General features: G+C 38.8%; 1 protein-coding gene across 1 annotated transcript in view; it reads left to right on the top strand.

Annotated features, from left to right (window-relative positions):
* Dner (delta/notch like EGF repeat containing) overlaps nt 1–26,836 on the top strand; it is a 317,628-nt gene that overhangs the window by 231,427 nt on the left and 59,365 nt on the right. Inside the window, exon 8 of the mRNA XM_074071918.1 lies at nt 11,421–11,645. Within this exon, the coding sequence (XP_073928019.1) occupies nt 11,421–11,645 (225 nt within the window). The remainder of the gene's footprint in view (nt 1–11,420; nt 11,646–26,836) is intronic.

The raw sequence follows: 26,836 nt of genomic DNA, 5'->3' as shown, positions 1-26,836 counted from the left end.
ATTTGATATTTGTATTATTTTAAGGATGACTTCTGATTTTATAAGGAGTTGGTAATACTGAATATTCCTCAGGACCTGAGTTTCATAATTAAATTAGAAAATATCCTCCATATGATAGTAGAAATACAGAGACCCAGTAGGCAAATTGGGCTTGTGGTATTTATGCAAATACAGAATTCAGAATTTGTAATTGCTAAGTAATTTCAGTTTTCTAAAGCAATCTTAAACCACAGAATTTAGGGCAGGGATGGGTTGAACCCAGCCATTATTTTCTAAGCTGCACCTTCAACTTGTCAAGTACTTTTAAGCAAACTCTCCTATACGAGGCAGCATACAGCATGGGGCCTAAGAACACAGTTTTGGAGTCAGATGAATCTGAATTTTACTTTTGAATGATTTTCCAGACGAATGTTCCTAGATTGGTTCCCTAATATGAAGTCTTGAAGCTTCCTTATGTAAATCTGGGAAGTAGTAGACATCATTTGAGCTAGTGGGCACGATTAGTAAGTCGTAATAGATTCCAGCTCTCAGCATGTGGACGGGTATACGATAACTCAGTTAATATCTGCCATTACTTTTAATACTGAAATTCTTTCTCCTCTTCTTTGTACTTGTACAACTAAAACCACTTGATGCATACAGATTTCCTGTTATTTATATTTTTTACAAATGAGGAAGCTGAGACATACAAGAGCCACTTACTTGATTGTGTTGCCTTCATCTATCAATTACAATTGGATTCACTTTCAAGTAATCAACTCCCCAAATAGTTGATATCACAGTAAATCAATTTGGGGAGAATTTGCATAATAACACGAAACCCTCCAATCCATGAACATGGTATATGTGTTTATTTGTTTGGGTGTTTTCAATTTTTCTAAGTCATGTTTCATAGTTTTCAGGATAGAAGTCTTGAATATCTTTTGTTGAACTTATTTCTATTTTGTGTCTTTAGATAACACTGTAAATTCCATTAAAAATTTTTAACTTCCAGGTACTTCTTACTACTGTATAGAGATATAATTGATTTTTTTATTGTTGTGCTGGGTTGGGTACATTGTAGGATTCACTATCATATACATCATACTTGAATTCACTCCCCTCCACCATTCTCCTTTATCCCCCCCTCTCCATTCCTAGAGTACTTTCAACAGGTATCATTTTTACATTGACATACATCTGTACACAGTATTTGCACCATATTCACCCTCCTTCAAACTTTTCCTGTCACTTCATCCCCCCCTCCCAGGGAAGAACCCGTTCTACCCTCCTGTTTGATATTTGTTTATTGACTTTTTATCCTGATGATTTGCTACATTTGCTTATAAGTTTCCATGATTTTTATTGTAGATTTCTTAGAATTTTCTTTACATAAAAAATTACAGATTGTTGAATAATAGAGTCTTGTTTTCTTCCTGTCTATGCTTTGCACTTTTTAATTATCTTATTGAAGATAAAGAATCTCCAGTGAAATGTTAATGTAAATGCTGAGGGTAGACATCCTTCCTTTATTCTCTTAGGGGGAAATATTCATTATTTTACAATTAAATATGATGTTACCTATAAGTTTATTGCACGTACCCTATAAGATGGAGGAAATTGCCATCTATTTCTAGTTTGCTAAGAGTTTTGCCCTTTCTAAAATAATGAATGGGTGCTGAATTTTGTGGAACAATTTTCCTACATCTAGTGAAATGATTGGCTGGTTTCACATGCATGTAAAAGGGATATGTTGTTCAAATATTTATACACTTTTTCACCTTGTCTACTCACTCTATTCACTACTAAGAAAGTGGTCCCTCTATGACGGTTGTTTCTCTGGTAGTTTTTTATTTCATGTACTTTGAAGCTCTCTTATGAGATGCCTACACATTTAGGGCAGTTGGATCTTTCACTTTTTTTCATAGCAAGCATCCCTCTCTATTTATTTATTTATTTAATTATTTTATTATTCATATGTGCATACAAGGCTTGGGTCATTTCTCCCCCCTGCCCCCACCCCCTCCCTTACCACCCACTCCGCCCCCTCCCTCTCCCCCCCACCCCCTCAATACCCAGCAGAAACTATTTTGCCCTTATCTCTAATTTTGTTGAAGAGAGAGTATAAGCAATAATAGGAAGGAACAAGGGTTTTTGCTGGTTGAGATAAGGATAGCTATACAGGGCATTGACTCACATTGATTTCCTGTGCGTGGGTGTTACCTTCTAGGTTAATTCTTTTTGATCTAACCTTTTCTCTAGTTCCTGGTCCCCTTCTCCTATTGGCCTCAGTTGCTTTTAAGGTATCTGCTTTAGTTTCTCTGCGTTAAGGGCAACAAATGCTAGCTAATTTTTTAGGTGTCTTACCTATCCTCACCCCTCCCTTGTGTGCTCTTGCTTTTATCATGTGCTCAAAATCCAATCTCATTGGCAAGCATCCCTCTTTATGTCAGATAATCTCTTGTTTGTTTTTGAGGCAGTCTTGCTCAAACTGTTCAGACTGGCCTGGAACTCACTATGTGTATACTAGCTTTCTTTTTCAAGATTTTCCCCCATTTTTGCCTTCAATGTTTGTGTGTTTTTATTGTTTAAAGTGTGTTACTTTTGGAGAACAAATAGATCTTGCATTTTCTAATACAATCTGAGAATCTCTGCCTTTTATTTGGAGTGTTAGTCCACTTACATTCAGTATAATTATTGATATGATTAGATTGCTCCTGTTGGCAATCATGTATCACCCTTATTGCTCCTTATATGTGTTGTACTTTTTTCTTCAGACTCCTTTTAGTATTTTTTCTTAATTATTGATTTTCAGCACTTTGACCATGACGTTACTGTGTGTTCATTTGGATTTTTCCTCCCCAGGGTTCACTGAATATTTTGTCTATGAATGGAAAATTCCACCAAGCATAGGAATAACTCAGTGTCTTATCTGTGGTCCATAGAGTAAGATCTATGAAGAGAGAAAGAAGTAGAAGAACAAAGGTGCATACCAACTCTTTCTAAATAGAATTTCTTAGAGGTGACATTTCCACCTGTATCTCACTGTCCAGAATGAAGTCACAGGTCTACATCTAGGAGCAGCAGAGGCTGGTAAATACAGTCATTACTCTGTGCAACTATGTAAGCAGAAGTTCTATGACTGTGGGAAGTTGGGAGAAGGACATCAGGACAAGCAGCAGCTTCAGCAATACATAGCCAGTCAATGAGAGTTCTAAAGAACCCAGAGCACCTGTCTTCCCGTTCTTGGCTTCCCATTCCTGATATACCTCCAATACTGAGTATTACCATGGAGCTTGGGCTTGAGTTGGAGTGCCTGGGTTCAGATCCCATTGCTGCCTTTTACTGTCTGTGTAACCTTGGGCAAGTTACTTGATCTTTCTGTGCCTACTTTCCTATCTAAAAAGGAAATTTTTCCAATAGTGGGACTGTTTGAGGAGACTAGGGGAGGAGGGAAAGAAGAGAATGGTAGAGAGAGAATAATAAAGTCCATTGTGTCTGTGTAGGTGCAAAACTCAACAAACACTGAAAGCTGCTTAACAATACCAAGTAGGGGGAAAATAATAAGGAAGAGTAATAGAGGGTGTTAGGCTGATTAAAATACAATATATTTATAGGTGAAATACCAAGACAAAACCTCTCTGAACAATGAGCAGACATTTAAACAATGAAGGATGGGAATATAAAGCAGGTCATGTTAAAAGGATGAGACTAGTGGGGGGAGAGTAAATGAAAGGGTACAGGAGGGTGAATATGGTTGATGTATTTTCTATACATCTATGAATATAGACACTGAAAACTGTTAAAGTCATTTTAAGAAAGGGGAAGGGAAAGAGGGACAATAATGGAGGGGATGAACCAAACCAGTATCAGTTCTACTCATATATGAAAATGTCACAACAAAATCCCCTGTACAACTATTATATACTAATAAAAAGATTAAGAAAAGAAATGAAAAAATAATAGTACTTTATTCTCATAGGGTTGGTGTGAAGGCTAAGTGAGTTACTAGAGTTAAACACTTGGAATGGTGCCTAGAACATACAAACATACAAACAGTTTCATCAGACTGTCCTTTTGAGTCTATGAAGAGACATTCTCGGGGATGTTCTGCCTACACCCCTTCCCACAACTGTTTGTCCCAGGATCCCACCACATTTGCCAGTCCTGTAGGTTGGCACAATGAACTGTGTTGAAAGAGCAGTATGTGAGCACCTCCTGATTCCAGAAAACACCCTTGGACGTTTCCAGGGTCATGACCTCAGGGACTCAAGCAAATGTGAATTTTGATCATGTTCCAGAGACTGACTAATAATCCAGTTTCCTCAACTACAAACTCTGAGCACACAAGCAGATTGAAATTTCCCAGCATCGCTGCTTAAAGGAAGGAGAATCTCACATTTGTTGAACACCGTGTGCTATCTTATTCACTCTTCCATTGTAGCAGTCACTCACTCCATTATATTGGTAAAGAAATTGGAGCAAAGAATGAGTAAGTTCCTTGCCCAAGGTCACACAGGTAGTAAGATTCAAACTTTGAGCTTTTTTGGCTTTGCATTCTTTGTATTACGAAACCTTGACCATGTTTCTCTTAGGAAGGTCAGTTACGGGGTAGATGAAGAAATGTGACTTATTTGCAAAAGGACATCATGTGAACCAGAGGATGACTAAGCTGGTAGAAGGAAATAGAGAATTTACTAGTCAAAGAAATAGTATTTTCAAAACTGACTAATCTATCTCTTCTTCCTTTCCTTCCTTGTTCTCCTAAATGATTCAGTTGTCCAGAGTTCCACCCAAGTGGCAGCATCTGTACCTACCAATTCATTTCCCACACATGCACATATGACTCCCAATCCATGTTCTCTAGTCATGCCTCTGTCCCGAGATCTATGTCTGTATTCTCGGCTCACTACTGAACAACTACAAAAGCACCTCAACTTGGCATGAGCAACACTGAACTCATCACCCTGTTTTCAGAACCTCCTCCTGTGTTTCCCATTGCAGTTGGTAGTAACACCATCCACATTGTCCCTGGTCTGCAATAACATTGTAATTAAATCTGCTTTTTATTGGACACTTACTATTGGAGAGTCACTGTTCCAAGTGCCTTGCAATTTAAGCTTTGTAAGAAATATAAGTTGTGGACGTTAATATTTCCACTTCATGGAATGCCAAGGCAGAAGTTTGGGGTGGTTCAGCACTAGTCGTGGTTCCCACAGTTTAGTGGGCAGAGCTGGCTTTTAAATCCATTTGTTTTTACTCCAAAGCCTGTGTTCTTTGACATGAAGTAACACAGAAGCCACAAACATAAGTCCTATTTTATTTGCTAGAGAAATGATTTACCAATGCTCTAAACTAAGAAAGGTTCAAAGAGTTTGGATTTCAGACTCCTTTTGGAAATTTGGGAGCTCTGGTGACCGGCCCCACATTTCAGATTGATGCAGGTCAGTGGTGGCTTTCTTCTCTGGAAGAGGCATGGTTTCTCCATTTTGCCACAGTCCCTGCCACTCTCGATTGTACTATACTTGGCACACTTTCCTCATAAACATTATCTAGTCGGCTCCTGCTGGCGTTTGAGTTTTTGACTCCTGTTATATTACATCACAAGGCTCTGTCCTGTCTTTCATTCTTCTGTAGTCTCACTGATCTCTGAATTGACAACATCACTTATAAAATCATTCTCCTACCTTCATATATTTATCATCCTCATGCTGTAAGTTGATTCTCATGGCCTCCGATTTTAATAAACACCTGGTTTTCTGCTTCCAGCCTCAACCCCTCTGGTTTCCTCTCCACATGGCCTGTAATTGGAGATTTAAAAATGCAAATAGAAAGCAGGTGCCAGTGACTCACACCTGTAATTCTAGCTACTTGGGAGGCTATGATCAGGAGGATGACAGTTCAAGGTCAGGCTGAGCAAATAGTTCATGAGACCCCATCTCCAAAACAACCAGAGCACAATGGACTGGAGGTGTTCCTCAAGTGGTACAGTGACTGCCTTGCAAGCATGAAGCCCTGAGCTCAAACCTCAGTTCCACACACACACACACACACACACACACAAAGTGTAAGCAGGTAATGCCCAGTAGCCTCAGAATAAAATGTGACCTCCTAGTGACATGTAAGACCATTCATGATCTGAACAGCCAATGCTCTATGTCTTTGCACTTCCCTCACTCCTTTTGGCCTTACAGAGATATTGGCTTCCTCCAGAGTTATGACCCATTATTTCCTTTTTACTCACTTTACTTTCTACTTAGAATATGCTGTGGATTATATTAGTATTTATCGCTGAGTATGTCATCAGGGAACTAGAGTGATTGTCTTTCTAAAATTCAATTTTTCCTTTATTTTGATGTGATCAATAGGTTTCCTATTTGTTCACCAAGACACAAACAAAACAGAAGTCCTGGTTATGCTTACACATCACAACATTGGAACTGGCTGGTCACTCACTTCAATTCCATGCATTATAGCAGAATAATAAGAGCATGGGTTTTGCATACTAAATCAGTTTTCTACTAGCTCTATGGACTTGAGCAGGCTACCTCACACTTTTGTTTTCCCACTTATAAAACAGGGTTCCTGGTGGTTCTTAATGCTATCACTACAGTGAATTAAGTGGAATAATTCACAGAAAGGTTTAAATTACCTACCCCTGGTGGATGTTAGCTGTTGCTGTTATAGTATCATTTCATTCATTCATTCATCCAACACTGGATGGAATCGTGATAACATTTATTTTTAGATCTTATGATGCAAATAACTTCAGTCTTGTTTTCCATTAGAGGCTCTGGCACAGTCAGTTTGCTGGTGGATGACAGATACAGAGTTCAAACTCAGGAACCCTAAGCTTTGCTTTCCTGTCTCTTTTTGCTCCTTACTTGTTTGAGTTTGCTTGGGCTGCCATAACAAAATAGCACAAAGTGGGGTGGCTTAAACAACATTTACTCTCACAGTTCTTGAGCCTAGACGATTTGAGATAAAGGTGTTAGCAGGGTCCACAAACTCTTTCCTTGTTTAGCTCTTTGGGTTTCTTTGTTGTGTCCTGATCTCTGATCTATCAATCAGATTGGATTCAGGCCCATGCTAACAATCTCACTTCAACTTAACCAACTTTTTTTTCTTTTGAGACAGGGTCTCACTATGTAGCTGGGGCTGTCTTCAAACTTACCTGGTATTAGTAACTTTTTTGAAGGCTGTATTCTGAGGTATTGGGAGGTAGGACTTCAAACTATGAATTTTAGAGGAACTCAATTCAGCCTATGACATTGTGAATCTGATGTTTAAGATTCAGAGTAGACTCCATTCAGAACCATAATTTAACTAATATCCAACTTTCCTGGATTCTACTAGTTCTAAGTACTTTTTCATTTTTATGCTTCTGACTTACATATAAGTTTCTTATTTTGAATTCCATTTTTGATCCTCCATATATGTTCTTAGAAATTAGCTTTTCACCCATCTTAAACTTAGAGGATTTTCAAGGGCCCAGTTCCTATAATCATTTCTCTTCTCTGTGTCTTCAACTAAAAGACTATTGCCATTTTCTGTGGCTGTTAGTTCAGGTCTACTGCAGAGAAAAAGTGTATCCTCTTGAGTTCAATGTCTTTCTGAACATTGAAGTTTAGAATTTTGTTATTCACTGCTCTTACAGGTAACTTTGCACCTAGTCTTGGGTGTACATTTTATTATGAACTTAAATTTCTTATAAAGCAATTGGTAGGCTCACAAGGATTAGACTACAACCTAGTCTACATACATGCATATCTATGTATATGAAATTTTATTTATTTTTTATTAACATATATTCATTATACATATTAAACAGGTTCAGTTTGATATAGCAACATGTGTTGCATACAGTGTACACGGACCAAATCAGGGTAATTAACATTTTCTTCTCCTTATCATTTATGTTTGGAATTTTTGAACTCTTCTCATTTAGAGCTCCATAAAACACAGAGCTATAGTTATCTCACTACTCTGTGAAACACCAGAATTCCTTCCTTCCATCTAATTGGCTTTTGGTTCCCATTATGCAACCTCCCACCTCCCCAGCCTGTAGTGATCACTATTCTACATTTAGGTTGACCGTTTTTAGTTTCCACATATGAGAGAACACATAGTATTTGTCTTTCTGGGTCTGCCTTATTTCACATAACATAATGTCATCCATCCGTTTTGCTTCAAATGACAAGATTTCATTCTGTGTGGCTAAGTAACATTCCATGTATACACGTATCAGTTTTCTGTATCCATTCATCTGTGGATGAGCATCTAGGTCAATTCTGTGTCTTAGCTATTGTGAATAGTGTGTGATAAACATGGAGGTGCAGGTGTGTCTTTGACCTTTTGAGTTAATTTCCTTTGGATATATACCCAGAAGTGAGCGAGGTGGATCATATGGTAGGATCACTTGTTTATTGCTGTTAAGTGTTTTTGAGCTCCTTACGTATTTTGGGTATTAGTCTTTTGTCAGCTGAATAGGTGGCAGACATTTTCTCCCACTCTGTAGGTTGTCTGTTTGCTAATGATTTCCTTCATTGTGCACAAGCTTTTTAGTTTGATATAATCCCAGTTTTGCTTTTGTTTCCTGTACTTTTGGGGTTACATAAAGCCATTGTCTAAGCTGCTTTCTTGACATGTTTCCTCTGACTACTTTCATAGTTTCAGGTGTTGCACTTAGGTCTTTGGTCCATTTTGAATTGATTTTTGTCAGAATGAGATATAAGGGGTCAAGTTTTAATCTTTGGCATGTGGATATCCATTTTCTCAGTATCATTTTATCAAGAGGCTGTGCTTTCTCCAGTGCATGTTTTGGTGCCTTTGTTGAGAATCAGTTGACTACAGTTTTTTTTTTAATTAGACTATGTGTCTATTTTTATGCAAGTTTCATGCTGTCTTGGTTACTATGACTTTGTAGTACCCCTTGAATTCGGGTATTGTGATGCCTCTGGCTTTGCTCTTTAGGTTCAAGGTTACTTTGGCTCTTTGGAGTCTTGGTATTTTTGTATGGATTTTAGGATTTTTAAGAATTTCTGTGAAGAACATCCTTGGTGTTTTGATGGGAACTGTACTGCATCTCTAAATTGCTTTAGATAGTAGGGATATTTTAACAAAGTTAATTCTTCCAATCTCTGAACTTGGGAAGTCTTTCCATTTTTTTTTTTTTTTGCATCTTCTTCAATTTTTCTCATCAGTGTTTTGATTTTCATTTAGAGAGCTTTCACTTCCTTGGTTAAATTTATTCCTAGGTATTTATTTTTTTGTAGCTGCTATGAATGTGAGTGCTTTCCTGATGTCTTTTTCAGCGAGTTCAGTGCTACTATTAGGCCAGGCTTGGTGGTGCACACCTGTAAGCACAGCACTCAGGAGCAGAGGCAGGAATATGAGTTTGAGGCCAGCCTGGGCTACATAGTGAGCTCCAGGTCAGCCCGAGCTACGTAATGAGACTGTTTCTCAAACCCTCCCCACTTCAAATAATGATTTTTGCTTGTTGATTTCCTATCCTGAGAGTTCATTGAATTAGTTTATCAATTCTAGTAGTCGTTTAGTCAGAATTTCCCTTCTTTTCTTTTTAAGTAAACTGTATCCAGCCAAATGCAAGTTGTGGATTGACTCGGTCAATTCATTTCTCAATTAAGAAAAAAAGATTTAATTACTTTATTGTCACAGTCAATGAGCAAATTGGATCTTTCATTTTTCAAATGTTTATGCTGCATTTTCTAGACACAGATAAGAATAATTTTATTTTGTTCTGAAATTAAGAGATTTGAGATATTAAGTCCTATTTTTTTAAAAAAATGACATGCTAAATAATGACAACATGTAGTACTGTCATATGTTAGTAAGTATTTAAATATCTTCTTTTTCAATCAGAATGAAATGGAATGCATCTCATGAAGGATAGAATTATATTCCACTCTAGTTTACCAAAGGACTCTTTGGAGAATTCAAGTATTATTAAAACTGATTGCCTGGTACATTTTGGTATCATTTCTAAAACTGAAGAGATACCAGGAAATTTATAAACTGTTGAATAGCACTGGATTTAATTCTTTTCTATTCTATGCAGAGAAACACCAAGTTGATTATGCCAATTTGTGAATGGTATGATAATTAAGTCTGAGAACGATTTTCATTTTATATATTCGCTGTGTTTTAAACAATACTGTGAAAATTGTCAATATTGCTAAGGAGTTCTGTGTGAAGATGAGTTGAGTGTAAACTTAAATGTAGATAAAAGGTGAAATGGAATATCAAAACGAAAGCGTACATGGGTACACTTATGTAACCTTTATCTCTAAAATTTAAATAATCTTCATTTACTTTTCACATTACTCTTACAATGTTAAAATAAGTATAGGTTTTATCTGAAGCATTGTTAAATACACATATCTACATGGATACAGATGTGCAGATCCACACATATATGGATACATAATTTTTTAACTTGAGAAATACTGAATCACACACATAGAGAACAGAATAAAAACTACCCACACAATAAACATACCCGAAGTTTAAAAAATGAACAGCCTTTCATAATTTACACATCATAAATGCACTCATTTTAAGTGTACAATTTCTATATTGTAAAATTCATTCTTTCAAAGTATACAAACCAGTACCTTTTAGTAAACTTACAGTTGTGCAGCTGTCACCACAGTCCAGTTTTAGAACTTTTCTATTTTCTATACTTACAGGTTTTCTTTTTCTGGATATTTCTTATAAGTGGAATTATATAATATATGATTTTTTTGTCTGGCTTCTTTCATCTAGAACAATTTTTTTCTGTACTGGGGTAGCACAGTGTTTTTGATTTTATTCATGTTAGTGCCTAATTACTTCCTATTTCCCAGTCGGAAATACATCATATAAATATACAGAGTACCACTTTGTTTATCCCTTTCAATGACCCAGTAGAGGACAGAGGGATAAGGATGGAAAATTATTTAGATATTTTTTCATTATTTACTATTTTATATGGTTTTTGTTTTTGAGATTTAGGGTTGTGACTCATTGTAAAAGCAAAGTAAGAAATGTACACAGAGGAAAGCCCCCCCACTGAATCAAATTCTACCTTTCTGTAGGAAATCACCATCAACTTACTTTGGAATCTTTCTAGACTATTTATACACACATGCACACATAAATGCAGTACATTAACTATATGAACACCCACACATGAATGTATGTCATATAGTTTGTGTTTCAACAAGAGTGGAATCATGGAGTTTAATATTTTAACACATGCTTGCCAAGATAAGAAAAACAACCTGACTGCCCTTGTTGGATTGTGGCGAATCTGGATGCTAGTAATGGCTAATTGGTTAATCTACTCATAATGGAGAAAAGTTGAATTCTGTGGGCTCCATTTATTAATTATTATGTGCAAACAAATTTTAATTTTTTAAAGCCCTCCTATTTTCTTGCAGGATACTTAGGCTCTGCCTGTGAAGAAAAGGTGGACCCCTGTGCCTCATCACCATGCCAGAACAATGGCACCTGCTATGTGGATGGGGTGCACTTTACCTGCAGCTGCAGCCCGGGCTTCAGGGGACCAACCTGCGCCCAGCTGGTTGACTTCTGTGCCCTCAGCCCATGTGCTCATGGCACGTGCCGCAGCGTGGGAACCAGCTACAAATGCCTCTGCGATCCAGGTTGGTACCATCTGCAGACTGCTGATCTTTCCTTTCTCATCTCAGAAGACTGTTCATTTTTATTTTGCATCTGAGCAAATGTCAGTCCACAGGGTGAGATGTACTTGTACAGGAACAAATTTTGCTGACTTATGACACACTTTATCTTTAGAATTGCTCTTGGCAGGGCTTCAAAAACACCCTTTCCTCTTCACACGAGCAATTCACATTCATTGTGGAAAAATCAGCAAACACAAAAAAGCTAAATGGAGAATGTTAAAACAGGCCAAATCTTGTGACCCAGTAACTATTTTTTAACGGTTTACTAGAGGTCATCCCAGAACTCTAACTGCATGATATACCTTTTCCTATTGTGTCTGGAGTTAACAGAACAGGTTTTTCCACTTTAATATGCATGGAAGGCAGCATACACTCCACTCAGAATTTTGCCATCCACTGGAATGACACTCTCACTGTGCGTAATATGCTTCACCTCTGACTTCCCATGTAAACATTCAAAAGCATCATCATTTATTGGCCAAGTGTCTCTTGCATCTGTAATACTGTTTTTTAACTGTGTAAGTTTGGTATACCTAGAAGTCAGAATGATTATTGGCCCCAGTTTGGGTCTTGCTGGCCTACTCATGTGATATGAGAAGAATGTACTCGTAACCCTTTCTTTTTTTGTCCTTTCTATTCTTCCCACATCTCCTTCATCGCATGAGCTAGGTCTTTTTTTTTTAATTTTTATTTTATTCATATGTGTATACAATGTTTGGGTCATTTCTCTCCCCTTCACCCCCCTCTCCCTTCCACCCTACCCCCCTTACCCCTGGCTACCCGGCAGAAACTATTTTGCCCTTATTTCTAATTTTGTTGTAGAGAGAGTATAAGCAATAATAGGAAGGACGAAGGGTTTTTGCTAGTTGAGATAAGGATAGCTATACAGGGAGTTGACTCACATTGATTTCCTGTGCGTGTGTGCTACCTTCTAGGTTAATTCTTCTTGAACTAACATTTTCTCTAGTTCCTGGTCCCCTTCTCCTATTGGCCTCAGTTGCTTTAAAGTAGCTGCTTTAGTTTCTCTGCGTTGAGGGCAACAAATGCTAGCTAGTTTTTTAGGTGTCTTACCTATCCTCACCCCTCCCTTGTGTGCTCTCGCTTTATCGTGTGCTCAAAGTCCAATCCCCTTGTTGTGTTTGCCCTTGATCTAATGTCTGCATATGAGGGAGAACATACGATTTTTGGTCTTTTGGGCCAGGCTAACCTCACTCAGAATGATGTTCTCCAATTCCATCCATTTACTTGCGAATGATAACATTGCGTTCTTCTTCATGGCTGCATAAAATTCTATTGTGTATAGATACCGCATTTTCTTAATCCATTCGTCAGTGGTGGGGCATCTTGGCTGTTTCCATAACTTGGCTATTGTGAATAGTGCCGCAATAAACATGGGTGTGCAGGTGCCTCTGGAGTAACCTGTGTCCCAGTTTTTTGGGTATATCCCCAAGAGTGGTATTGCTGGATCAAATGGTAGATCAATGTCTAGCTTTTTAAGTAGCCTCCAAATTTTTTTCCAGAGTGGTTGTACTAGTTTATATTCCCACCAACAGTGTAAGAGGGTTCCTTTTTCCCCGCATCCTCGCCAACACCTGTTGTTGGTGGTGTTGCTAATGATGGCTATTCTAACAGGGGTGAGGTGGAATCTTAGTGTGGTTTTAAAATGCATTTCCTTTATTGCTAGAGATGGTGAGCATTTTTCATCTGTTTTTTTGGCCATTTGAATTTCTTCTTTTGAGAAAGTTCTGTTTAGTTCACTTGCCCATTTCTTTATTGGTTCATTAGTTTTGGGAGAATTTAGTTTTTTAAGTTCCCTATATATTCTGGTTATCAGTCCTTTGTCTGATGTGTAGCTGGCAAATATTTTCTCCCACTCTGTGGGTGTTCTCTTCAGTTTAGAGACCATTTCTTTTGATGAACAGAAGCTTTTTAGTTTTATGAGGTCCCATTTATCTATGCTCTCTTTTAGTTGCTGTGCTGCTGGGGTTCCATTGAGAAAGTTCGTACCTATACCTACTAACTCCAGAGTAGTTCCTACTCTTTCCTGTATCAACTTTAGAGTTTGTGGTCTGATATTAAGATCCTTGATCCATTTTGAGTTAATATTGATATAGGGTGATATACATGGATCTAGTTTCAGTTTTTTGCAGACTGCTAACCAGTTTTCCCAGCAGTTTTTGTTGAAGAGGCTGCTATTTCTCCATCGTATATTTTTAGCACCTTTGTCAAAGACAAGTTGGTTATAGTTGTGTGGCTTCATATCTGGGTCCTCTATTCTGTTCCACTGGTCTTCATGTCTGTTTTTGTGCCAGTACCATGCTGTTTTTATTATTATTGCTTTGTAATATAGTTTGAAGTCAGGTATTGTGATACCTCCTGCATTGTTCTTTTGACTGAGTATTGCCTTGGCTATTCGTGGCCTCTTGTGTTTCCATATAAATTTCACAGTAGATTTTTCAATCTCTTTAATGAATGTCATTGGAATTTTGATGGGAATTGCATTAAACATGTAGATTGCTTTTGGGAGTATCGACATTTTTACTATGTTGATTCTACCAATCCACAAGCATGGGAGATCTTTCCATTTTCTATAGTCTTCCTCAATCTCTTTCTTCAGAAGTGTATAGTTTTCCTTGTAGAGGTCATTCACATCTTTTGTTAGGTTTACACCTAGGTATTTGATTTTTTTTTTGAGGCTATTGTAAATGGAATTGTTTTCATACATTCTTTTTCAGTTTGCTCATTGTTAGTGTATAGAAATGCTAATGATTTTTCTATGTTGATTTCATACCCTGCTACCTTGCTGTAGCTATTGATGATGTCTAGGAGCTTCTGAGTAGAGTTTTTTGGGTCTTTAAGGTATAGGATCATATCATCTGCAAATAGGGATATTTTGACAGTTTCTTTACTGATTTGTATTCCTTTTATTCCTCCTTCTTGCCTAATTGCTCTGGCTAGGAATTCCAGTACTATGTTGAATAGGAGTGGAATTAGTGGGCATCCTTGTCTGGTTCCTGATTTTAGAGGGAATTGTTTCAGTTTTTCTCTGTGAAGTATAATGCTGGCTGTAGGTTTGTCATATATAGCTTTTATAATGTTTTCCTTCTATTCTTAGTTTTCTTAGAGCTTTTATCATGAAATGGTGTTGGATCTTATCAAAGGCTTTTTCTGCATCTATTGAGATGATCAAGTGGTTTTTGTCTTTGCTTCTGTTAATGTGGTTTATTATGTTTATTGATTTTCGTATGTTGAACCACCCCTGCATTCCTGGGATGAAGCCTACTTGGTCATGGTGAATGATCTTTTTGATGTGTTGTTGAATTCGGTTTGCCATTATTTTGTTGAGGATTTTTGCATCAATGTTCATTAAGGAGATTGGCCTATAGTTCTCCTTTTTGGAGGTGTCTTTGCCTGGTTTTGGGATAAGTGTAATACTGGCTTCATAAAATGTGTTTGGCAGTTTTCCTTCCCTTTCTATTTCATGGAACAGTTTAAGGAGGGTTGGTATCAGTTCTTCTTTAAAGGTCTGGTAGAATTCAGCAGAGAATCCATCAGGTCCTGGACTTTTCTTTTTGGGGAGACTCTTGATTGCTGCTTCAATTTCATTTTGTGTTATAGATCTATTCAGGTGATTAATTTCCTCTTGGTTCAGTTTTGGATGATCATATGTATCTAGAAATCTGTCCATTTCTTTTAGATTTTCAAATTTATTTAAATATAGGTTCTCGAAGTAGTCTCTGATGATTTCCAGGACTTCGATAGTGTTTGTTGTTATCTCCCCTTTTGCATTCCTGATTCTACTAGTTTGGGTTTTTTCTCTCCTCATTTTAGTCAGGTTTGCCAGGGGTCTGTCAATCTTGTTTATTTTTTCAAAGAACCAACTTTTTGTTTCATTAATTCTTTGTATGTTTTTTGGTTTCTATTTCATTGATTTCAGCTCTTATTTTTATTATTTCTCTCCTTCTATTTGTTTTGGGATTTGCTTGTTCTTGTTTTTCTAGGAGTTTGAGATGTATCATTAGTTCATTGATTTGGGATCTTTTAGTCTTTTTAATATATGCACTCATGGCTATAAACTTTCCTCTCAGGACTGCCTTTTCTGTGTCCCATAGGTTCCAGTAGGTTTTTTTTTCATTTTCATTGACTTCCAGGAACTTTTTAATTTCCTCTTTTATTTCATCAATAACCCATTGTTGATTAAGCACTGAGTTATTCAGTTTCCAACTGTTTGCATGTTTTTTGTCTTTACTTTTGTTGTTGAGTTCTAGTGTTATTGCATTGTGATCAGATAGTATGCACGGTATAATTTCTATCTTCCATCTTTGCTGAGGCTAGCTTTGTGCCCTAGGATATGATCTATTTTGGAGAAGATTCCCTGGGCTGCTGAGAAGAATGTATATTGTGTAGAAGTTGGATGAAATGTTCTGTAGACATCTACTAGGTCCATTTGATCTATTGTATATTTTAGATCTAGGATTTCATTATTGATTTTTTGTTTGGATGACCTATCTATTGATGATAATGGGGTGTTAAAGTCTCCCACAACCACTGTGTTGGAGTTAATATATGCTTTTAGGTCCTTCAGGGTATGTCTGATGAAATTGGGTGCGTTAACATTGGGTGCATACAGATTGATGATTATTATTTCCTTTTGGTCTATTTCCCCTTTTATTAGTATGGAATGTCCTTCTTTATCTCGTTTGATCAATGTAGGTTTGAAGTCTACTTTGTCAGAGATAAGTATTGCTACTCCTGCCTCTTTTCGGGGGCCATTGGCTTGGTAAATCTTCCAGCCTTTCATCCTTAGCCTATGCTTATTTCTGTTGGTGAGATGAGTCTCCTGTAAGCAACAAATTGTTGGATCTTCCTTTTTAATTCATTTCGTCAAGCGGTGCCTTTTGATGGGTGAATTAAGTCCGTTGACATTAAGTGTTAGTACTGATAGGTGTGTGGTGATTCCTGTCATTTAGTTGTCTTAGTTTTTTGAAGGTTTGATTGTGTGTACCTAAGTTGAGGTTACTCTCTACTGTCTTGCTTTTTCTTTTCCTGTGGTTTGGTGCTGCCTGCCCTTTCATGGTTATGTTGGGTTTCACTTTCTGTGTGCAGAATCCCTTGAAGAATCTTTTGTAGTGGTGGCTTTCTTGTCATGTATTGTTTTAGTTTCTGCTTATCATGGAAGACTTTTATTGCTCCATCTATTTTGAATGATAGTTTTGCTGGGTAGAGTATCCTATGGTTGGAGTTATTTTCGTTCAGTGCCTGGAAGATCTCTCCCCACGCTCTTCTTGCTTTTAATGTTTCTGTTGAGAAGTCTGATGTGATGTTGATGGGTTTACCTTTGTATGTTACTTGTTTTTTCTCTGTTACAGCCTTCAATATTCTTTCCCTAGTTTCTGAACTTGTTGTTTTAATGATGATATGCTGTGGGGTAGTTCTGTTTTGGTCAGGTCTGTTTGGTGTTCTGGAGGCCTCTTGTATCTGTATGGGAATATCTTTCTCTAGATGGGAAATTTTCCATTATTATTTTGTTGAATATATTACACATTCCCTTTGCTTGCACCTCTTCTCCTTCTTCAATGCCCATGATTCTCAGGTTTGGTCTTTTGATGGAGTCATTGAGTTCTTACATTTTCTTTTCACAGGTCTTGAGTTGTTTAATTAATAGTTCTTCGGTTTTTTCTTTAATTACCATTTCATCTTCAAGTTCTGAGATTCTGTCTTCTGTTTGTTCTATTCTGCTGGATTGGCCTTCCGTTTTGTTTTGCAATTCTGTTTCATTCTTTTTTCTGAGGTTTTCCATATCCTGAGTTGTTTCCTCTTTAATGTTGTCTATTTTTGTCCTGAGTTCATTTATCCGCTTATTCATCGTATTCTCTGTTTCACTTTGGTGTTTATACAGTGCTTCTACGGTTTCTTTTATTTCTTCTTGTGCTTTCTTAAATTCTTTATTTTTGTTGTCTTGGAATTTCTTGAGTGTCTCCTGTACATTTTGGTTGACCTTATCCAGTATCATCTCTATAAAATTCTCATTGATTACCTGTAGTATGTCTTCTTTTAAATTATTCTTGTGGGCTTCATTGGGTTCTTTGGCATAGTTTATCTTCATTTTGTTGGAGTCTGGATCTGAGTATCTGTTTTGTTCATTTCCCTCTGGTTCCTGTACTAATTTTTTGCTGTGGGGAAGCTGGTTTCCCTGGTTTTTTTTGTCTTCCCATCATTGCCCTTGGTGTTGTTATTGTCCCTGTACTGTGTGCAATTAAGTATTTTCTCGCTTGTAATATTAACAATGGTGATATTTAGGATGGAAGGGTGAGAGGAGAGGGAAAGCAAAGAAGTTAAAGAAAAAGGGAAAAATAAGTAAACAAGTAAAAAAAACAAAACAAAGAAACAAGTTTTCAAAGATTTAAACAGGGAGAGATAGTGTACTAATCAACAGTAAGCTAAACAGCCATTAGAGAGACAAAGAGAGGATTAAAAAAAAACTCCATGTTCAGATGCAATAAAGTTTCAGTCTTAATAATTTTGGTGTTAGTCCCTCAGCCTCCAATCCTGGAGATGGTGTCTCAGAAGTAGTTCTGTTGTCTCATCAAAGAGGAAAAAACCAAACAAAACAAAAAACACCACAAAGTGTCCTAAGTTCAAATGCCATACAGTTTCAGTAAGTTTTTCAGCATGCAGGTGTAGTTCGGTTGTTGTCTCATCAAAGGAAGAGAGGAAAAAAAAGAGTCTGGAGACAGTTCTGTGAATGGCTATCTGAGTCCGTGGCTCACCTGCCCGCTGCTGTCAGCCTGCTGTTGCTGGAGGCTTTATTTATGCAGATCTCAGGAGTGAGCTTAACACTCAACTAGCCTTGCAGGATATGTTTACTTAGAGTTCTCCTGAGCCCGACCACCACTGCTACAAGTTTTCCCCTTTCCAAGCACATTGGGGGAGGTGACACTGCACCCACTTTCTCAGACCGGCATGTTTATTTACAGTTTACGTGGGAAGTGGGCCTTCCCCCCTCTCCTGTGGAGTTTTTCTCCCACCACCACTTTTACAAGCTTTCCCGCTTCTGGTTGCTGGGTGTGTGCTGCTGCTCCTGCCTTCTCTGGCCAGCTTGTTTATTTACAGTTCTGTGAGGGATTGCCCCTGCCCCCCTCTTTGGTACTCAGGGTGCCCTGCCCTCTTTGCTACGTGTCTTTTTTGTTGTCATTGCTTATTATTCAGTTTCTCTTTCTTCCCTGGGTGGGAGTCACTCTGTCCACGGAGCTATGCTGATCTGGCCCAGGGTTGTCTGTGGGAGTACTGCGTACCACTTAGTTCATCTTGTGGTCTGCGTCTTTCCAAGTGGTTTGGGCGCTGGCATCTGGCAGCTGTGTGGGAGCCCTCTGGTTTCTCCGTTTAACGTGAAGTGGGGATGCTATGCGTGGGCTGGGGGTGTGGAGGAGTCAAAGTTTTGCCTCTTTTTGGTGTTTTTTTCCTGTAAGGTGTATCTCCTGTATCTCTCTAAGATTTTACTTTAGGAAGCACACTTTCTGCTTCCTCCCTCTAGCTCCCATCTTGGAATCCCTGAGCTAGGTCTTTAGACTGCTTCCTGGCACAAGTCCCTGACCAGACAGTGTGGTGGCTGCTACCTGGTTTTGCTTGACCCTTTTCTCTGTCCTCTACCTGGGATGCTTGCTCTCTGCTACTCCATCTCAACTGGAAACCTGCTGGGGTTGAGTTTCCTTCTATAACAATCACCCATGACATTGCTTTCATAGTCTTTACAACATTATAAAGCACCACAAAATGACCACAAACAGACCACATATACAATGTTGGTCCCAAAGATTATAGTAGGCCCACCTTATTTGTGGATTTATTCCATGCAATTTTGATCAAGCATGGTCAGAAAAAGTGATAAAAAACAAATCAAGAGAAATGTCAAAATCATAAATTTTAAATTCCCTCATGTGCATTGTGCAGCTTAGTTGAAGCAGAAGCGCTCTCAGTCAGTCCCGGGTTATCATCAGTTGTGTTTAAAAATTGTGTGATTTGCTGTGTTTCCCCATCCTTCATTTTGTGAAAATATGTCTTCTGAAAAGCATATGGTACCCAAAAAGTTAGGATAAAAGTTATGGCACAAAGGGTGTGTAATGCACTTAATTTGAGTGATGAACTAAAAATGTGAGATTTGTGGACGTGCATGACTTTAGCAGAAGTTGGTTAGCATTGTGGGAAAATGAATCCAGCATTGGAAGTACAGCAATGAACTCCATGCATCCTCATCACACGTGGTTTTTCCTCATGGCGGCCTCCTGACACCAAGAGTTGACTTTATATCCTTCCTGATACCGTAGCCACCTTACCTTGAGCAAGAGCAATGGTGTCTGCACAATGATGAAATCACTCAACAGTGCACTCCTCGGGATATATGCCCATCCTTACTCTGTATGTGTCTCACTTCCCTGAAAGGAAGTGGTTTTTTTTCTGTTTTTAATTTAAAAAATAGCTTTTGTATCAGTAACAATAGCCCCAAGCCCCATTAAGGGGGTGATAATCTCTCTCGGTTCTGAGCTGAGTGCGTCACATCTCTGTCCTTTCAGGGTTGCAATCACACTGAAGTTTGAGATGCCTCTGGAAGTTCAGCCACTATTTGTGGCCTTCCACCCCATAGGGAGCTGAGCCCAGATGCTTCAGTCCCAGTGGCACAGTGGCTCATCTCATACTCACGAATCAGTTAAAGGAGTTAGTGGGAAATGCAACTAAGCATTTGAAGGGTTTTGTTGAAAAGCCTTTTTCACAGAGACATTTAATTGTCTGGTTTTCTAAGCAGTTGATATTGTGCCAAGTTCCTCTATGCTCTCTGCTCTACAGTACAGAGGAGGGGCTGTTTAATCTGCTTGGTAACAGTGTTAGGATTCTCCAGAGAAACAGGAGGGAGGGAGAGAGAGAGACTTATTTTAAATAACTGGCTCATGCCATTGTGGAGACTGGCAAGTCCAAAATCTGTAGGGGAATCCGGAAGCTGGAATCCCAGGCAAGGATTGTGTGGTGCATTCCTTCTTTGGGAAACCTCAGTCTTTGTTCCTAAGACCTTCAATTGATCAGATGAGGCCCACCGACACTGTGGAAGATCATCTGCTCTACTTACAGTGCACTGATTTAAATGGTGATCTCATCTAAATGAGATGCAACATCTGCATTTGTTGTTTGTTTGTTTGTTTTTTTGCTATGTAGCCCAGGCTGACCTTGAACTTGGGATCCTTCTGCCTCAGCCTCTCAAGTGCTGGGGTTACAGGCATGCACTACTACCCCTGGCCAATAAGTATTGGAGCAAATATCTGGGTAGCTAGTCTAACCAAGGTGATACATAAAATTAATATAATGCTATCATCATAACATTTTGAGGTTCCGCATAAGCTTTGCAGTGAAGAAGTGACTTCAGTTCTATTTATGACATGAGGGTCTTTTCTGAATTTGCCCTATCTTCTCCTGCCAAAGCTTTGGTGCAAGTGGAGATAGCTGCCCCCCTCTGGAGGGCCTGGATTTCATCTGTGTGAATTGGTGTGTGTGCTGTGGAGCTGTGCACTGAGGACGAAGGCAACACAGGGCTATGATTTTCCTTCCCCATCTGGAATGCTGATCGCCAGGGCAGCTTGGTGGTGCTGTGCTGGGGAGAACAGAGTGTCACTCATGGCATGACTCAGAAGCTCACTGTTCCCTACTTTCTGCTGAAGATGTCATAACACGTGGGGCAATTCCCTCAGCAGCAATCCAAAGTGAAATCTTCTGTCAGGAACTTCCTCCATCCTTCATTAACTGCCTCCCAAGAGTTCTGTTTCCCTCTGGGAATTCCCACAAAGAAGAATCAAATGGCACGAGACCAGGAAACAACTTTATTTTATCCTCTTACTTCCTTGCTTAACCATATTAAAATTTCCCCCCCATTTAGTTGGTTTATTTTTAAAACTTTAGGTTGAGATAAAATTTGACTCTTAATAATAGCAAGTAGATTTTTCCAATATGTGGGGGGCTTACTACATCCTAAGAAGACACATGTATTGCTCATTGTTTCTATTTCTACCCTGAGAGGGGTAGCTGAGAAAGGCTATATAGAAATACATAGAAAGGACAAATCTATGAGGTTCCCATTTATTGACTATGATTATAGGGCATTTACAAGGCATCTCTGCACCCCTTTCCTCCTTGGCTGGAAAAGAGAGGAGGGTGGTGTTTAAGACTGTTCAGTGACAGTCATGTAGCCCCTTTGCAAGCACAGAGCAGTCAAAGCTGCTCATCCTCCCTTCTTTCTAACCACAACCATTCCAACAGCATCCTTCAAGCCACTGAGGGTTGAAATAGCTCCTATTTTAGTTGTGCTTTTTTCATCCTGTGGTTCCCTGCTAACCTTTCATCCATGTCCATTTGGAACATTTAACTTAGTAATCACCTGTGCTTCAGCAACAGCCCCTGAGTAGCCCTGGAAAGCCTGCCAAAACATGTCTTCCATTCCATGATGGCTTCATTTGTTAGTCAGTCTCTAGTGAGCCTTGGGGTTCTGTCCAGGCTCATTGTCAAACCTGAGAGATAAAAAATCACTTCCAGAAAGGATGCTTCCTCAGATTGTTAGGTGACTTTGTGTGAAATAAAAAAGGCTTTTTAACATCTGGGAAGAATTTACATTTTAAGAGGTGAACATGACAAGTCTGTGAATGTGCAATTTCTTGTCTTAATCTTTTAGAGCACGAAATTGCTTTACTACTAGTTTCCATAATAGAAGAATCTCATGAGATTGGGTAAAATTGGGTGTCTAGCTGCAGAGTGGTGAGCCTGATCATCTTTATGAAGAGCAAACGGATGCTGTTTCATAACTGGCAGCAGACTGAAATCATGTCAGGTTGATAATTAGTTCCCATCTGAAAAAAATGACATTTTGATTACTGCAAATCAGATTTGTCAGGTGCTTTATTTCCCAACTTCATTTTTAGCTTATCAGACTTGGGATTTCTGGTGGGGTTTTAATATTAAATAATAAAATGTCAGCTCTGAGTAATCACTGAAATGTTGTCTTCCAGTGACAGTGTGGAGTGATAGGCCATCCATTTTCTAAAAAATTGCAAATAGAAATCTCCTGAAGATGAGGAAAAGTGACATCTTGGAAATCATCAAGGGCACAGCCTGGTCCTTGCAGGTGACACTATGGCATTTCATGTGTCCTCAGTATAATGGTGGTAACTGGAAATGGCTGTTTGGAGACACAGGCTGTAGGTGACCAGTAATAGAGGAATCTGGTGGGAAGGAACATGGTCCACCTGAGGTTGCTGGTCTGGGCCCCTGACTGATGCACTGAAGTTATCATTATTGCTCTAAACTTGTTTCTTTGATTAAATCATGCCTACCACTCAGAAAGTGCTATAAACATTGCTATTTTAAGGTACCTAAGTTATGCATTAGAATATTTTTACATGGAAATACATATACCAATTTTTATTTTCATGAATAATGCCTTTGATATCTTGCAGTTAGACCCCCAGACTAGATCTGGAGCAGTTGTTGGCCCCATATTCCTCTCTACCAAAGGGCTGGTAATTAAATTACATCATCTGGCTAGGTAAGACTTTGAAATAAAGCAAGTTTAGGCTTCTTCCAAATGAAATGTTTTTTTCTTTTCTAAATATTTTTTCTTTGCCAAAAGCAATTATATTTATAGGATTTCAGATATTATTTTTCTGTGTTCTACACTGGTCTTACCTGTGGGCTGCATTTCTGGTCTCTGTGGTGCATAGGCACAGCTGGTGTTGTTTCCTACTGTTAGATTCAGACTAGGCAATGTCAGTATTCTGACAGTGTCTGCTGGAAATAGAATTAAAGATAAGACTTTATGGTTAGGATTTTAATAGCAATTGAATAGCAATAAACAAATTAATATACCTACAAAGATATGAAGACATTTAGCTCATTAATGAAGGTCTGCATACATTTGCATTCTCAGATAAGTACAGTGGACAACTTTCATCTTTTATTACCAGAGAACTTTATCTGGTTCACCAGGACGATTCTTGTGTTGAACAGGCTCTTGGGGTTCCTGATTTGCATATCACATTGTTCTTGAGAGCTGTGGATTGTATGGGACATATTATCACCTTTCCTCAGATCCTAGTCCTCTTATCATACCATTTCTTTTATAGTCTCCAAAATCTGATGCCTACTGTCACTATCCAGAGCCCAAAAGGAAGTCGTGCTACCTAGGTGCAGGTGCACTGAGGGAGATTTGCCTCCCTCTTCATAATGTGTACTATGCTTATGAAAATGTTGGAATCTCTGCATGGATGTCCTGATCACTTTAAAAGCTGAGAAACAGAAGAGCAACCACTGACATCCCTAGTTTGTCTGTCACTTACAGTTGAAGTTGGCAGAAGCTGACCTGGTGCTTGCAACTGGGGCATGGTGTCTCCTGTTGGATGTAAGGACATACATACTATTGTAGAAGGAGGATTAGGCATGAGCACTCAGGGACCATGAAAAAGTGAGACTAAACAAGACTATTTCATAATTTTTTATGAGACAAAATATATTTTGCCACGTAACTCACATGTTACTAAACACCCACTTTTCTGTTTTTTGGTGACGACTGAGTTGATAGCTATTTCTTTACCAATTTTAGCATTAGCTCTGCCTTAGCCTGCCCCCTTTATAGGTAAGACTTATTGAGATACCCTAACATGGAGCTGACCCTGCTTTCTGACAGCATCCACTCTAGAATGCATCCTCCCCAAATCACCCACCAAAGAATCCAATAACCACCCAACCCAATCCTGGAATGAATCCTATCTAACACCTTCTTACTGAGACATTCCAGGATTCCTAATTGTGTGTGTTCCTGTGTGCCCATGTGTAATAAACCCAATTTGATTGACTCCCATGTACATCCTTGGTAGCCTTTGGTTGGAAGATAGAGGAAAAAACTGCACTTGCAAAATTGCTCAAATTGTTGATATTGGTACCTGGTTGACTTTTCATATTAACATTAGTTCAAAATGAATTGGATATTGAGATCCAGTTGGCTGTAGGATAAGATATATCAGGTGCAGTAATGGGTAATAAGGACAAAAATGCTCACTGGGACAGACTCAGAAAAAACAGATACTTAGGGGTTTGGCCAAGAAGATTTGGAACATTTTGCGTTAGAGTGTGCACATGAACTGATACGTGTTTTAGATCGATTATTATACTTTTTGGCTGATGGTATAGTCAAGAGACTAGAAGACATGCTCATATGGTGAGTGGAGGCAAGGGCTTGAACTTGTGCAGAGGGAATGAAATGACGAAACACTTGTTTGAAGAGGTAAATTGTCAGAGTTTAGTTGTCAGTTGAATATAGGGAGCAAAGGTGAGACAGAGTCAAAATACCCAGGCTTTTGTGTTCATAATCTAGAGAAAACTAGAAAGATGAGAAAGGAGCTGTTGGGATGGCAGACCAAAGAGCTGTATAACTATGCTGCTATACGTAATTATCGGTCGAGGCTAGACCATGAGAAGGAGGCTGAAACCAGAGAACAAGTGTAGAGTTCCTATTAGGTGGATGCTGGAGAGAGTCTTGGGCATTATTCAGATAGATGAGGGTAAGAGTGTAAAAGAAAGGGAAAAATTAGTGTTGGTGAGTTTTTGCTTTGAGGTGAAAGGTAGAAACAGCAGCTAATAATGGTGGAGGAGTTGGCAGGGTTGCCGAGTGGACAAGTGTCATGGACATTTATAGAAAGGAGGAGAGCAGGGTGTGAGGGCACTGGCTGTGGTGTGAGGAGCTGGGGTCAGGCTTGTTTAGACAATCTCAGGCTGAGCTGCCCATCCTAAAGGTGCTTTAAAACTGAGTTATTAGATTTTGTGATACTTGCTTTCTTCAGGCTAATGACCTGAGGGATTAACACAAGCAAGGGGAGGAAGGACAACGGTAATGAGTGCAAGGCAATTGCTCGGTGGTGCATATGGGATTATGGATTCCTCATATTCATAATCCATCCACAGACTGCTTTTTAGCATCACTTTAAGTGGCTAATCCATATGTATGAAAGCGTTAATAAACTGGCCGTTATGTGGGATTTCTTGCCCACACTGCTCCCCAACTTCCCTTCTTAATTCAAATCATTCCGAACTTACTCTTGACTGAACTAATATTGAAAACTCCAAAAAGAGGAGTGAAAACTGAGAGGACAAAAGAAATCGTTTTACATCACCTTACCAGGAATGAATGCTGGGAAAGGCAGCTGGTGACAATTCATGCCACTAGACATTCATGTCTGAGGATGGTTCTATTTGGAGTGCTGCCAACACATTATTTCAGGAAATTCTCATCAAGTTTATGACCCTGGAGGTCAGATGGGGATTTATGTAAAATTATGCTGTAACTAAGCTATCAACTCTTATTTTGTCTTGTGGTTGGAAGCTACAATGACCTTCTCACTAACAGTGTTTAGCTGTTGGGAATTCTGAGCATTTGGAATTTAGATCTGAATTCCTGCATGCTTTGCCTCTCTCTTGGTGTGATGGACAGAACCTGGGTATCTAGTGATGAAAAGCCAAATGACAGTTTCTGCTTCATGTCTGAACAGCTGTGCAGATAGCATCTATTAGTATTACTTTCCTCTTATGTAAAATGGGGATAAACATAACACATATGGTCATCCACCCTATTAAATTTATAAAATGATGAAGCAGCAATGCAGATGTTAGATATTCCTTTCCTGGGAAAGACCATTGAGGAAATTATTTAATTTGTGCCTAGATTATCTTCCTATGAGGTACAAGGGTAGAGGTGGATTAGAAATAGGATCAGTTTCAAGGCCACAGTGGGCATTCCTGAACAGTGGGTCCTCATTTAACTTCTTAGGGACTAAGGGATTCCTGGTTACCTTGAGCATGGTTCCTTGAGACTGCAGTGATAAAGAGCCAGGTGTGGGACTAAGTTCTGTGCCTGGAGTGTTTTCCAGAATCACCTCTGTCCTTACGATGTGGGCCCATAGTTGTTGCCATTTCTCTGCCCATGATTCAAAGCAAGTCAGGGATGAAGTCAGGATTTGAACCCAGGCTACCATGATCCAGAGCCTCTGTTACCTCAGAATAAACAGAAAATGGCTCAAAGTGTAATTGTCACTTACCATGGTGACAAATGAATGAAACATGAAGAGTTT

The sequence above is a fragment of the Castor canadensis genome, chromosome 4, assembly GCF_047511655.1.
Source record: "Castor canadensis chromosome 4, mCasCan1.hap1v2, whole genome shotgun sequence".
Classification (NCBI taxonomy): domain Eukaryota; kingdom Metazoa; phylum Chordata; class Mammalia; order Rodentia; family Castoridae; genus Castor; species Castor canadensis.
This window is presented reverse-complemented; position numbering and strand designations above follow the sequence as displayed.